We start from the raw sequence: 13,256 nt of genomic DNA on the forward strand, positions 1-13,256 counted from the left end.
AACTCACGACTGAAAATACTATACCCAGTGAAAATATCGTTCAAAAATGATGGAATAAAATTATCCTAATTGGAAGCACAGAATTGCAGAAAGAAGTGAAAAGTACCTGAGAAAGCAAATATGTTGGAAATATTTTTAAATATTGTTTGTTAAAACAATGTTTTCTGGGGTTTATTGTTACATATACATAGAAGTTAAATATGACAATAGCAGACTAAATAGGGTTGAAATGTAAGATTCTTGCATTTTTCAATAAGTAGTAATACTAACTTCATATAGATGTTAATAAATTGAGGATACAGAGCAAATGAGGCAAATTGAAAATAAAGAGCAAAAGGGTAGACCTAAACCCAACTGTGTCAGTAAAAAAGTTAAATATAAATGGACTAAACACTCTAACACACAGCAATTTTCAAACTAGATAGAAAAATAAAATCAACAAAAGTGTTATTAGAGCAATACAGAGAATTTCATAACGATAAAAGGGTCAATTCAATAGGAAGATATAATAACTCTGAAGTTGTTTATACCTAATAACATAGCTTTAAAGTATGTAAAGCAAAAATTAATACAACTAAAAAGCGAAAGAGACAAATCCACTTTCAGAGGTAGAGTCATTAACCTAACCTTTCTCAGTAACTGATAGAACAAGCTGACAAATCAGAAAGGATTTTAGTGACTTGTGCACATGATTAACCAAGTTGACCTGATTGACATATATAGAAAACAACACTTGGTAACTGCACAATACACTTCCTTTCCAAATGTACATGGGATATAATATATCATAAACCTGGGGAAAAAATAACTGCAAACTTTTTGTTTAAAATTCTTCTCTAGGAATACTTTACTTAAACAGGAAACACTGGCATAATGCCATGGTTTTCTAGTTTATTTTTCTTCAACAAAGAATTTGTTTACAGGCAGAGAATGTCTGCCTCGCTGTTTTTTAACAGGCATGGACATCCCAGATAATAATCTGAGATTGGGTTTAATAGACCTGAGTGATCATAAGAATCACCTGTGAAGATTTTTAACAACAGATTCCTAGGTCCTACCTCCTGGGGAGTCTGTGTTTTGAAAAGACAACTGGGTTAATTCCAGGTATTTGAACACCTTTGGGAGTCACTGAAATAATATTCTTTGTCCCATGGAGAGTGGGGGGAATGGGAAGGGGTGAAATATGAAAATACAAGAATATAAATGAATGAATTTGGTATAATAACTGGGTAGGGCTGGGTGTGGCTGAACTCCACTGCATGGGGCAAGAGGCACATCCCTTCCAAAAGTTTTATGAACATGAAAATGAAGCAAATTTGCATAAAGCATCAAATTAAAAAACTGCTGTTCTCTCTACTTTTTGTTTCAGTGATTATATTACATGACCTTCTCTACATAAAGAGGAGGGCTATTCTTAGCAATAGATGTGACAGTGGACATATTCATTTTCATCATAAACTGTTAGCATTTTCCACACACGCTGTATTTTGTACTATAAATCAAACAATTTGAGTTCATATGGTAGCAGTTGTAAATATGTTTGAAAGAATATCATGATGTTTTTAATGTATAAGAAAGCAGACACAAATATATTGTTCAATATAATGGAGAATTAAAAGGGATGAACTAAGTTCCACTTTAGAAAATGGTTAGATATCCAAGAAGATAGTGAAAGCAGGCTAGATTGGCTATATTCATTTAAGGATTTCATAGACAGGAACTGTTCTGTGAATACGTTACCATCTAACACTCTTAAAGCTTTTTGGCTATTTTTCTTTGTCGAAGTATCACATAGCACTAATAACCTTTTCTTTCATATTGTTAGTCTGGTGGGTGGTTTTGTTAACCTTCCCTATTAATTTTAACCAAGCCAGCATTTTCCTTTATGTCTTTGGGAACTGAGTGAAGTGGATAGGTTAGCAGGACATTTAAAGTTAAAGTCCTTCCTTGCCTGTGTAAGTGAGGCTTCTGTTTGAAAACAAACACTTCGCATTACCTAGCTTCTTTTCTGAAAGTATTATCATTAACATATGTTAAATATTATGTTATTGTGAAATGTCTTAAGGTCTCATTGACTTTCCATAATTGGGAGAATGCTATCTTCATTAAAGTACTAACTCTTAAAAGCAATACCTCAAGACAAATGCTGGGCATAGAAGCCACAGGGCATAAATCTGCAAAGAAGTAAAAAGCTAACCTTTTCAAACAATATGGCCTCTCTCTCTCACTTACCAACTTTACATTTCCCTGTATGGCCCCGGAAGATGACTGGTTAGCCAGAGACGGGTAAGATTCCTCAAGGGAGGAACAACCTAAGACAGGCACAGTCGCAGGGGGGCCATCAGGGATCAACAAAGGTGAGGCTTAGAACCTCACCCCTCCTGTTTTGAGAGAAATTTTCTGCATCCGTGGATGTTTTATTGCCCTTGTCTAGCTTGGATTAACACATAGTCTACAGGCACACACCTGATCATCTACATTTGCTCTCTTACAACACTAAACTATGTTTTCTACCTTTATCTTGCATCTACCTACCACTTCAGCATTTTATTAAAAAGAAGAGGAAGAAGAAAGGGAGAAATGTGGGATCCACATATAAATCAAGTATAAAAATCAAACGAATATTCATATTTGACCTGATTGTTTATAGTTCATAATGTGTGATCAAAACCGAAAGTTTCTGTGATGAATGCCCTTGTACTGTTCACCATGTAAGAACTTATTCACTATGTAAGAATTTGTTCACCATGTAAGAACTTGTTCGTTATGCTTCAGAAGATTGGAGACTGACGAAAATTAGGCTTGGGGTGGATAAATGATTGTGCATTGAGCATTGACTCCCCTATACAGAATTTTATTGTTGTTAACAACCATTTGATCAATAAATATGAGAGATGCCCTCTCAAAAAAAAAGCAATACCATGTATTCACTCTAGTGCCACTCTTAGTGGTCCATCTCAGGGTACCATTGAGAACAAATTGTTATGACAGGAATTCTAATGTCTCTGGCAGCTAAACTTTTAAAAATAGGGCCCAGTTACAGACAGGTTCTGTTGCCTTTCATGTAAAGAGTTAAAGTAGTAGAGACCCAAGATGCACTTCAGTAACCAGGACCCTATTTTACCTGAGCGACCAGGGCACAGCAAAGTAATGCATCAGATGTCGTTACTGCACTCACCCTGATCATCACAGTTGTGTAAATCTAATCTTCATCAACAGACTTCAGTAATTTTTCTGGTCTGTTTAAAAAAATGTAATGCTTACTGATTGTGTATTTTCACTTCTGAAGAAATACCTTAAGTATGAAAAGAGGTTTTTTTAGTGCATATATTATGCCCCTTCATCCCTCCCCACCAAAAAAGCATTATTTGCTTCAGATGTGAAATTGTTTACCATAAACATGTTAACTTACTACAAGCGATAATATAGTATGTGGTCCTTGATGTGTTTCTATAAAGTAAAGGTCCAGGACTGTTTTTCCACATGGCTGTTTTTTTCTTCTCCTCTAGACTTCTCCAGAGAACCCTGGGACAATAGGTGGAGTGCCAAGCTGTATTGTGTTGCCTTCCTGCTTTTTTTGTTGCCTTCCTGCCTATTTTATTATTATTATTATTATTATTGGCCCAGTCTTGCCTGCTCCTTTCTCTGCCATTAAAGCTAACTAAACCCTGCATGTGTGGTCATTATGAGGGACTCCTGGCCTTTCACTTCAGTCTTCACATTTATCGTGTCAGTTATGTTTCTTGTCAAATCCTTAAAATCAGGATTGTCCCTAAAGCCGTATTGTGATAGGAAAACTGAAACCTCACCTCTACTTTCCAAAAAAATTTCCTTCCTTTTCAAAGCTCTCACTTCCTAATGCCCTGCCCCCTTCCAGTGCTCCAAGACTGCATAGGGTCTATGAAGGGAGAAAATAATCTGAAAACCAGACACAAGTAAGGTGTTAACACTTAATGTGTTACCCCCTTTCTGAACTATTTATATCCTGAAAGAGGAGGGCAGGGAGAGGGCAATGTTTAACTGAATAATGACTCACTCACTAATGGTGGAATTCCCTACTTCAGTGACACAGGAGATAGTAGTGTTAGCTGGGAAGTGCCTCCCTCCATGCCAAAAGGTTGAGAATGGCAACAGTAGTAGGCAGCTGTGGGGCAAGTTCTTAGGCACAGTGGGAAGGCAGGCACACGTGGGTGTGGGTGTGCACATCTTTAAGAGATTTGAGCTGTTATGATCATCTCATTGAATTTTTGTCCTAAACTGATGCCAGCGTGGTTTGCTTCCTTTTCCCTCTGAGTAATTTATCTGTTAATTGATTTTGATGTTTGGTGTCCACGTGATGTCAAGTAGTCTGTCTGCATGATTGTCATTGCTCTGATCCTTTCCAACTACCACAGGAAGAGAGGGAGAGGGAGATTTCAGAGATTATGCTGAAATCATAAATTGGCTGTTCTTGTCCTTCTGTCCCTCTCCATGCAACAGAAGGAGCTGGCCAGGCCACTGCAGACCCAGTCATGGTCATGGATGGTGTGGAAGCTGGAGACGTGACACCTCCGACCAAAAGGAAGAGCAAGTTCTCAGGCTTTGGCAAGATCTTTAAGCCCTGGAAATGGCGGAAAAAAAAAAGTAGTGATAAATTCAAAGAGACATCAGAAGGTAAGAAATTAAGATTTTAATATATGTTCTAAGTTAAAGAGTTCCCTATTTTAGAAGTACCTGACTTTTTCGTCCTCTTCCCAAGCTTCTATAAACTCCTCTTTGATGAGGAAATTGAATCCTTTAGAATTAAAAGACCAAGTAGTCACTCACTAAGCCTTATATTCTATAGCCTCATTCCCAGATTGGTATTTTGATTGGATTAAAATTTATCAAGTGGTGAATGGAGTCCTGAACTATAGCAAATCTAAGATACTTCTTTTTTCCTGCTCTGGCTGCTTCGTCCCAGAAAAAGTTCTTTCATGAACACCTTATTATTAAAATGTCAATGCTAAAATTAAGGATAGTTCCTTTTGGAAATGGTATTTTCCTCATAGCACAGGATGTAAAAGTTTTAATTTGAAGTTAGTTTTCCCTTTCTTTTTTTCCCAGAGAATAGAAAATTGAACCACTCTATTTTTTTATCTGTGGTGTTAGAATGCTTATAGTCAACCTTTAACTGCCACATTTCTGAGTGCTGTTTTCCAATTTAATGTTAGTTTTAGAGCGAAAAATATCTATGCGGAAACCACGAGAAGAGCTCGTTAAAAGAGGGGTTCTGTTGGAAGACTCTGAGCCAGGTGAGTTTGAAAATAAATAACGTACACTTCCCGCTGTATATTTGGTCTTTGGTTCTGATTAGGTATTTGAACTTTCTCTTTTTCTTTTGTTATTGCTATTGTTGGGAAGGAAAGGGACTTTTTAAAAAAACATTCATGCAGTAGAATTTTTTTTTTAACTTCCATAAAAAAAGGAAAAGATAACTCAATAGAAAAATCTATAAAAGTTTTAGACAAACAATTCACGAAAAGAGTACAAGCAAATGCCCAATAAACAAATGAGGTTTTTATTTTTCACTTCATTAGTAGTTAAGGAATACAAATTAAAACCAAAATAAAGTAACCCTACCTATAAAATAAAAAACTTAAAATTAATCAGGCTACCAAGAACAAGAGTTGGTGAGAGTATGAAATAAGTGAAATTCACATATCACTGTTAGTGGAATTGTTAAAGTGAAATACTTATATTGAAAAATAGTTTAGCATCACCTGTGGAAGCCAGAGATGTGCATACCTATGTGCAGGTGTGTCCTGAACTTGGTATATACCCCCCCCCCCCCAAATGTGTATGTATGTGTATCAAGAGACATGTACTGCAGGCCTGTAACAGTAGTATTAACTAACAATAGAGCAAATTGGGAACAACCCAAATGTTCATTAGTAGTAAAATATAAAAATAATTCGTGATATATTTATATAATGAAATATACTACAACGGAAACAAGCTGTACCTACATGCTGTAGTACAAATCTCTTTAAGTAATATTGAGTACTTGATATGTCAGTCGTGAAAGACTATATATTATATCATTTCTATAAATGTAAAGAAAAACAGGCAATATTAAACTATAGCATTTGGAGATGCATGCTTAAGTGGTTAATTAAAAAAGATTAACAGAAGAGTTAGAAGAATGATCGGTTTGTGGGAACAGGAGAGGTATGTTACTGTGGGGAGAGAGAGGCTTCAGGGGTCTGGAAACATTTCTTAATGTTCATGATGATCACACAAGTGTTCTTGTAATATGCCATTGAAATCTACATTTTTCTCTAATGGTTTTACACTTGACAATGGAAAACTAAGTAATAAGATAGTTCTATAGGATTCAATGCCATAGTATCCATATTTGATTGATTTAAGAAAGGCAGATATTTTTTGTAAAAGTCAAAATATCTAATGAAGGAAAAACATTAAATCGTGAGAATAGGTGACTTTTTTTAAAGGAATCTCAATTTAAGGATATAAATATGAAATGATTTATTTCCTCTATTAAGTACCTCCTAATGTTCTCTATAAAAGTCCATTTACTTGCTGGTGGGGAAAAAACTGTCCACTCTTCCTTCCAGGAGTCTACCTTATCTAGCTGTGATCTTTAACTCTGAAATTGAGGGGTTGGTGAAAGATCCTTGGGGCAGATATTCTGTCTCTTCGTACATCCTCAGCTTTGTGCCAGCTACAGTGCTGGGTCTTTTTTTTTTTTTTTTTTTCTATTTAAACCAAATTTGTCTCCATGCCCTTGTTGCTGCTCTCATCTTCTGTTTGTCTATCATGAAGATCATGTTTTGGTATTTCAACCCTCATTGCTGGTTTAATAATGTCAAGGCTTTCTCCAATGTGTGACTTCTATGAAGCAGTTTATCAGAAGAGTTAAGATGATAGTACATTGGTCACATTTCATTTCTCTTCATTAGAGTTACTTTGTATGAAAGCCAAGTTTTAAAATTATATCCCTTAGGTGATGGGAGAAAGGAACCAAACCTATGGAGTATTATACTTTTTAGATTTTTAACCATGTGAATGTATTTCTTATTCACAAAATTTAATTAAATTACATAGCTTGAAGATTTATTATTTTAGCTATATAAAAACTAAACACGACCATCAGACAAAACAAACAAATACAAGGCATGCAGATTGATAAAGAAGTCAAACTGTCACTATTTGCAGATGACATGATATTGTACCTAAAAAAAACCCTAGACTCCACTCCAAAACTACTAGAACTAATATCTGAATTCAGCAAAGTTGCAGGATACAAAATTAAGACACAGAAATCTGTGGCTTTCCTATTCACCAATGATGAACTAGCAGAAAGAGAAATCAGGAAAACAATTCCATTCACAATTGCACCAAAAAGAATAAAATACCTAGGAATAAACCTAACCAAGGAAGTGAAAGACCTATACTCTGAAAACTACAAGACACTCTTAAGAGAAATCAAAGAGGACACTAACAAATGGAAACTCATCCCATGCTCTTGGCTAGGAAGAATTAATATTGTCAAAATGGCCATCCTGCCTAAAGCAATCTACAGATTCAATTCAATGCCTATCAAAATACCAACAGCATTCTTCAACGAATTGGAACAAATAGTTTTAAAATTCATATAGAACCACAAAAGAACCACATATGGAACCACAAACCCCGAATAGCCAAAGCAATTCTGAGAAGGAAGAATAAAGCAGGGGGGATCTTACTTCCCAACTTTAGCTCTACTACAAAGCCACAGTAATCAAGACAATTTGGTACTGGCACTAGAACAGACCCACAGACCAGTGGAACAGAATAGAGAGTCCAGATATTAACCCAAACATATATGGTCAATTAATATATGATAAAGGAGCCATGGATATACAATGGGGAAATGACAGCCTCTTCAACAGCTGGTGTTGGCAAAACTGAACAGCTACATGTAAGACAATGAAACTCGATCATTGTCTAACTGCATACACAAAAGTAAATTCAAAATGGATCAAAGACCTGAATGTAAGTCATGAAACCATAAAACTCTTAGAAAAAAACATAGGCAGAAAAATCTCTTGGACATAAACATGAGCAACTACTTCATGAACATATCTCCCTGGGCAAGGGAAACAAAAATAAAAATGAACAAGTGGGACTACATCAAACTGAAAAGCTTCTGTACAGCAAAGGGCACCACCAACAGAACAAAAAGGTATCCTACAGTATGGGAGAATATATTCGTAAATGACAGATCCGATAATGGGTTGACATCCAAAATATATAAAGAGCTCACGCACCTCAACAAACAAAAAGCAAATAATTCGATTAAAAAATGGTCAGAGGAGCTGAACAGACAGTTCTCCAAAGAAGAAATTCAGATGGCCAACAGACACATGAAAAGATGCTCCACATCGCTAGTCATCAGAGAAATGCAAATTAAAACCACAATGAGATATCACCTCACACCAGTAAGGATCGCCACCATCCAAAAGACAAACAACAACAAATGTTGGCAAGGTTGTGGAGAAAGGGGAACCCTCCTACACTGCTGGTGAGAATGTAAACTAGTTCAACCATTGTGGAAAGCAGTATGGAGGTTCCTCAAAAAACTAAAAATAGAAATACCATTTGACCCAGGAATTCCACTCCTAGGAATTTACCCTAAGAATGCAGCACTCCAGTTTGAAAAAGACAAATGCATCCCTATGTTTATCACAGCACTATTCACAATAGCCAAGAAATGGAAGCAACCTAAGTGTCCATTGGTAGATGAATGGATAAAGAAGATGTGGTACATATACACAATGGAATATTATTCAGCCATAAGAAGAAAACAAATCCTGCCATTTCCAACAACATGGATGGAGCTAGAGGGTATTATGCTCAGTGAAATAAGCCAGGCAGAGAAAGACAAGTATCAAATGATTTCACTCATCTGTGGAGTATAAGAACAAGAAAAAACTGAAGGAAGAAAACAGCAGCAGACTTACAGAACCCAAGAAGGGACTAACAGTTACCAAAGGGAAAAGGACTGGGGAGAACGGGTGGGAAGGGAGGGATAAGGGGAGGAAAAAAGAAAGGGGGTATTACGATTAGCATGTATAATGTAGGGGGTGACACGGGGAGGACTATACAACAGAGAAGACAAGTAGTGATTCTACAGCATCTTACTACACTGATGGACAATGACTGCAATGGGGAATGTGGGGGCAACTTGGTGATGGGGGGTGTCTAGTAAACATAATGTTTCTCATGTAATTGTAGAGTAATGATACCAAAAAAAAAAAAAAAAAAAAACCAAGCAGAGAAAACAAGCTTGAAGGGAAAAATACTAAGATATTATTAAACTTGGTTACCTCCGGATGTTGGGAGGGGAATTAGAGGGGTTTTTTTTTACTTTCTATTTTTCTGCATTTCTACATGGCTAGTTAGGAGCATGTATAACTTGTTTTTTCAATAGTCTCTTTGTTTTTTAATAGTCGAACACAAAGTCTTCTAGCTCTTTAGTGAATTGCAATTATAACACCTCTGCTCGTGTACCTTTGACCCTTGCTTTTTTTGATAATAGCAGCTGTTTAGCTCATGCCCTCTCCTGCCTGTCCTCTTTTCTTGCTTACCACAAACCTCATATATTACTTCTTTCTTGTTTTTCACCTTCATTCAGTCTCTTTTGCCTTATGCTTCCTATTGGCTCTTGCTCAAGTGTTTTTAGCCTGCAAACTCAAAGGCCCAATTGATAAATAAGTTGCAGCTATTAGACAAAATGCCACTGTGCCAATGAGAAAACTGACCTAAGCTTTATTCTGTAAAGAGAAGCTCAGAGATGGGCCTCAGGGCCTAGCTTACGTGTCTCCAGTTTAGGCCAAAAGTAGTGTTTGAACCTTGAGGTTCTTTTCAGACCACCAGCTGTTCTCCCTTTCTGACTATACCAGTACATCATTTTGCTCTTTCCTTCTTGACCTTGCAGGTGGTGAGGATCCAGGGAAGTTGAGCCATGCCGTGCTGAAGAATGGCCATACCACCCCCATAGGCATTACCAGAGCTCCCAGTCCAGTCCAAGTTGAGGAAGAGCCAGGAAGAAGAGCAAGTGTTAGGAAACCTCTTCCGGAAGAGGACCCAAAGAAACAACTAGGTAAGAAACTGGATTTTTTAGCTTAAGAGCCATGGATCATTCTTGTTTATCTGAGGGGTTTATAAGAGCCAGGTGGAAATAAAATCCAGAGGAAATTCTGTTCCCCAGTAATTCCTCAGCTAGTAGCAGCTTTTTAAGTGGAATTTCTTCCTCTCATTTTTACACTCAAAAAAAACTTAAATTTTTAATTCTCAAGGACGGAAGAGAATATCAAATACCAGATACATGTAGCACTTTTTCAAACTGCGCGTTCGTCCTCTTCCCCCAGGGGTTGTGTGCCTGCCTCTAGTTGCCTGGCTCTTGTGTAGAGAATCACTACCAAAACAAGGCTCTCCTTCTGACTGAGAAAGTGTTGTATACCTTAAATATGTTGAGGTTGGGAAACTTTTCCTGTAAACTAATCTTTAAGTCAAATAATGGATGAAGTTGGCTGTAAGTCAGTAAACATGTTAGCTCTTTCAGTCTGTTTCTCTCTGCCCTTCTAAATCACATCTGTTACTACACAGGCTCAACTGAAAGCCAGCCTAATTCTGCAGCAGACTCCGTTCCTGAGAACACACCCAAACAGCCTTTACTTCCCCCTAAAAGACTTTCATCCTCTTCTCATGAAGCAAACGAAGGGCAAGCAAGGGATGCCACCTCCTCTGCCAGCACTGCAAGGTCCATCTCCTCCACCACGACCGCTGCCACGAGCCCAGCAAGAACTCTTCATTCCTCTGTCCCCCCGTCCCCAGCACCCAGGACTCTGCCCGCCACTCCTGCCAGCACTAACAATACTGCTGTCCCGAGCCCCACTCACGCCGGCCCTGCCAAGCAGCCCCCTATCCCTCCCCCTAAGCCAGCCCACAGAAATAGCAACCCAATCATTGGTAAGTCAGTCTAGGTTTCTGTTGGGTTTGGCTTGGTTTGGTTTTGGATGATGGATTTATTGGTTAACTGGTGTCGAATTGATTTGGTCTGTGAGAGAGTTCTTCATATCTTGGATGCCTCGATATAGAGAAAAGTCTTGAAAATAAGGCAGATGTCTAGGAATGAAAACAGGCTGGGATCAGATATCAGTAAAATTAGGTTCAAGTTTGGAGGGATTAATATCTCCTTTCCAGAAACACTGTCTCTGGAATGTTACATTTGTGGGGCTGAACATGTGACAACAAGGGCTGCCCTGTCATCAAGGAGCCCATAGTGTAGTGGGAGTCGGGACTGAGGGTCAGCCACAAAGGACAACAAAGGTGTTGGACCTGCATGGAGAAAAAAGGCTTTTTTAACCTATTTTAAACTTCCAGTGGCTTCCTTCAAGTAAGCTCAATAGATAAAAAAACAATTGCATAGATGGCAGTGCAACTGAGGTTCAGTGCGTGGCCTATCTTCCTGGGGAACTGCCAAAGGTATTTAAATTAAACTGTCGTGATAATATCATGCTTGGGAAGAGGTAAGAATGTTACTCTTAATAAAATAAGTAGTGGGAGAGAGTAAGCAGGGAAGATAACCAGTAAAATTTTTATTGGTTTAGTAAACTTTTTATATTTACCTGAAGTCCTATTTAGATCTCTTCTGTACATAAATGCATACTTTCTTAGAGGAATTTTCAAGAACAGGAAAGAGGAAGAAAGGTAGTTTTTCAGGAAAAATGGTATTAGGCTTAGTACTGCTTAAAATTATTGTTAATGATAGAACGGAGGAATAAAAGTGTGGTTATTAAGTAGCTAATACCACCACGTCATGTGGGGGTGACGAGAACCTTGAAAAACAGGCTCAGAATTCATGAAGTATGACAGGTTAGAGTAGCTTGATTAAAAAGAAGATGAAGGTTGTTATCACCCCGTTGGGTAGAATGTGCTGTGTGGACCTACCTCTGAGGAACTTAAGGGGCTTTTGTATACTTATTTTCGAAACCACCCTGTTAGGTAGGAAACTGATAATATCTCTTACATAGTTAAGGTGGTTAGAATGTGAAGAAATTGTGACTCAATCAACATGGCAGTTAGTGGGGAGATAGAAACCAAACATTAGGCTTTTCAGCTCTTGAGCCAGACTTTTATCATGCATACCTGAGTTCTCAAACTGTGGTCCAGACAGACATTCTGAGGATAGTCACCTGGAGGGCTTGTGAAAACACAGAGGGCTGGGTCCTGTCCTTAGAGTTTCTAATTCAGAAAGTCTGGGGCAGAGCCTAAGAATTTGCATTTCTAACAAATTTCCAGATGACACTGATGCTGCATAAATAGGAGCCGTACACTGAGAACCATTGCTCTAAACCAGTACTACTACACCCTTTTCAGAGTAAGACAACATAAAAAAATGATAATATGTACTGTACCCTGGGCTAAATCACAGAGGCCACTCTGGCCCAGGTGAATGGTCCGAAACAATATAGGCCCTGTGACTGAGGGACCAGACAGCAGTCTGAGTAGTCCTCAGCAGAAGGAGAAAAACAGGACGGTTCACAGTTTTTATTAATGTTAATTTGATTGAGGTTTGATTTAAAGGACTATCCTTTATTCTAAAATTATGACCTTCCTAATTTTTGGTTTTAAAAGGCCATTTCTTTCATGAAATGGTTTTATTCATAAATGTTTTACTTAATTCAAAGTCTACTTCGAAATATTAAAAATAACCTGAGGTTGGTCAAGAATTTCTTTTGAATTGTGTTGGTCCATGAAATCCAAACATTTGGCAACCACTACTTTAGATATTGCTGTATCTACTAAGAAGCATGACAGTATTAGGATTAAGGACTAAGGAAGGACCACCTAAACAGCTGAACAGATGAAGGGAACTTGTAAGCCCTCCCATGAACATTCTGGCTTCTTGCCTACTGAACTACAGCCAAATGCTGTTGTTCAGGGTATGTTCACTTCCTTGATATATTCGGGCATATGTTTTCATTAAACTGCCAAAGGTAGTTTACCTTAGCAGTTCAAATGTCAGAATGCACAAATTTGGTCCTGTTAGGGGTGGTTTGTTTAGGTAGAATAGCTAACTGCTCTTTTAGAGAGGCAGCAAAAATGCAGTCTACCCAAAAGTATCTTTCACTGATCCTAAAATTCACATTTTAAAAATCTCTTTTATATGTCTATTTTCCTAGAAAGTACTTTTTAAAATTTCTGAGGAGTGACATCAAAACATTATC

At 37.7% G+C, this 13,256-nt stretch overlaps 1 protein-coding gene across 10 annotated transcripts in view; it reads left to right on the top strand.

The window, feature by feature from the left end:
* Positions 1-13,256, top strand: part of LOC108402919 (mediator of RNA polymerase II transcription subunit 18) — a 184,412-nt gene that overhangs the window by 145,928 nt on the left and 25,228 nt on the right. For 9 of the 10 annotated variants that reach the window (XM_073233480.1, XM_073233481.1, XM_073233482.1 and 6 more), the window contains 4 exons: positions 4,480-4,653; positions 5,193-5,273; positions 9,962-10,126; positions 10,633-10,995. In XM_073233480.1, the coding sequence (XP_073089581.1) occupies positions 4,480-4,653; positions 5,193-5,273; positions 9,962-10,126; positions 10,633-10,995 (783 nt within the window). Of the gene's footprint in view, positions 1-3,509; positions 3,538-4,479; positions 4,654-5,192; positions 5,274-9,961; positions 10,127-10,632; positions 10,996-13,256 lie in introns of all 10 variants that reach the window. The other variant, XM_073233489.1, reaches the window with a different exon arrangement.

Source organism: Manis javanica, chromosome 4 (genome assembly GCF_040802235.1).
Source record: "Manis javanica isolate MJ-LG chromosome 4, MJ_LKY, whole genome shotgun sequence".
NCBI classification, from domain to species: domain Eukaryota; kingdom Metazoa; phylum Chordata; class Mammalia; order Pholidota; family Manidae; genus Manis; species Manis javanica.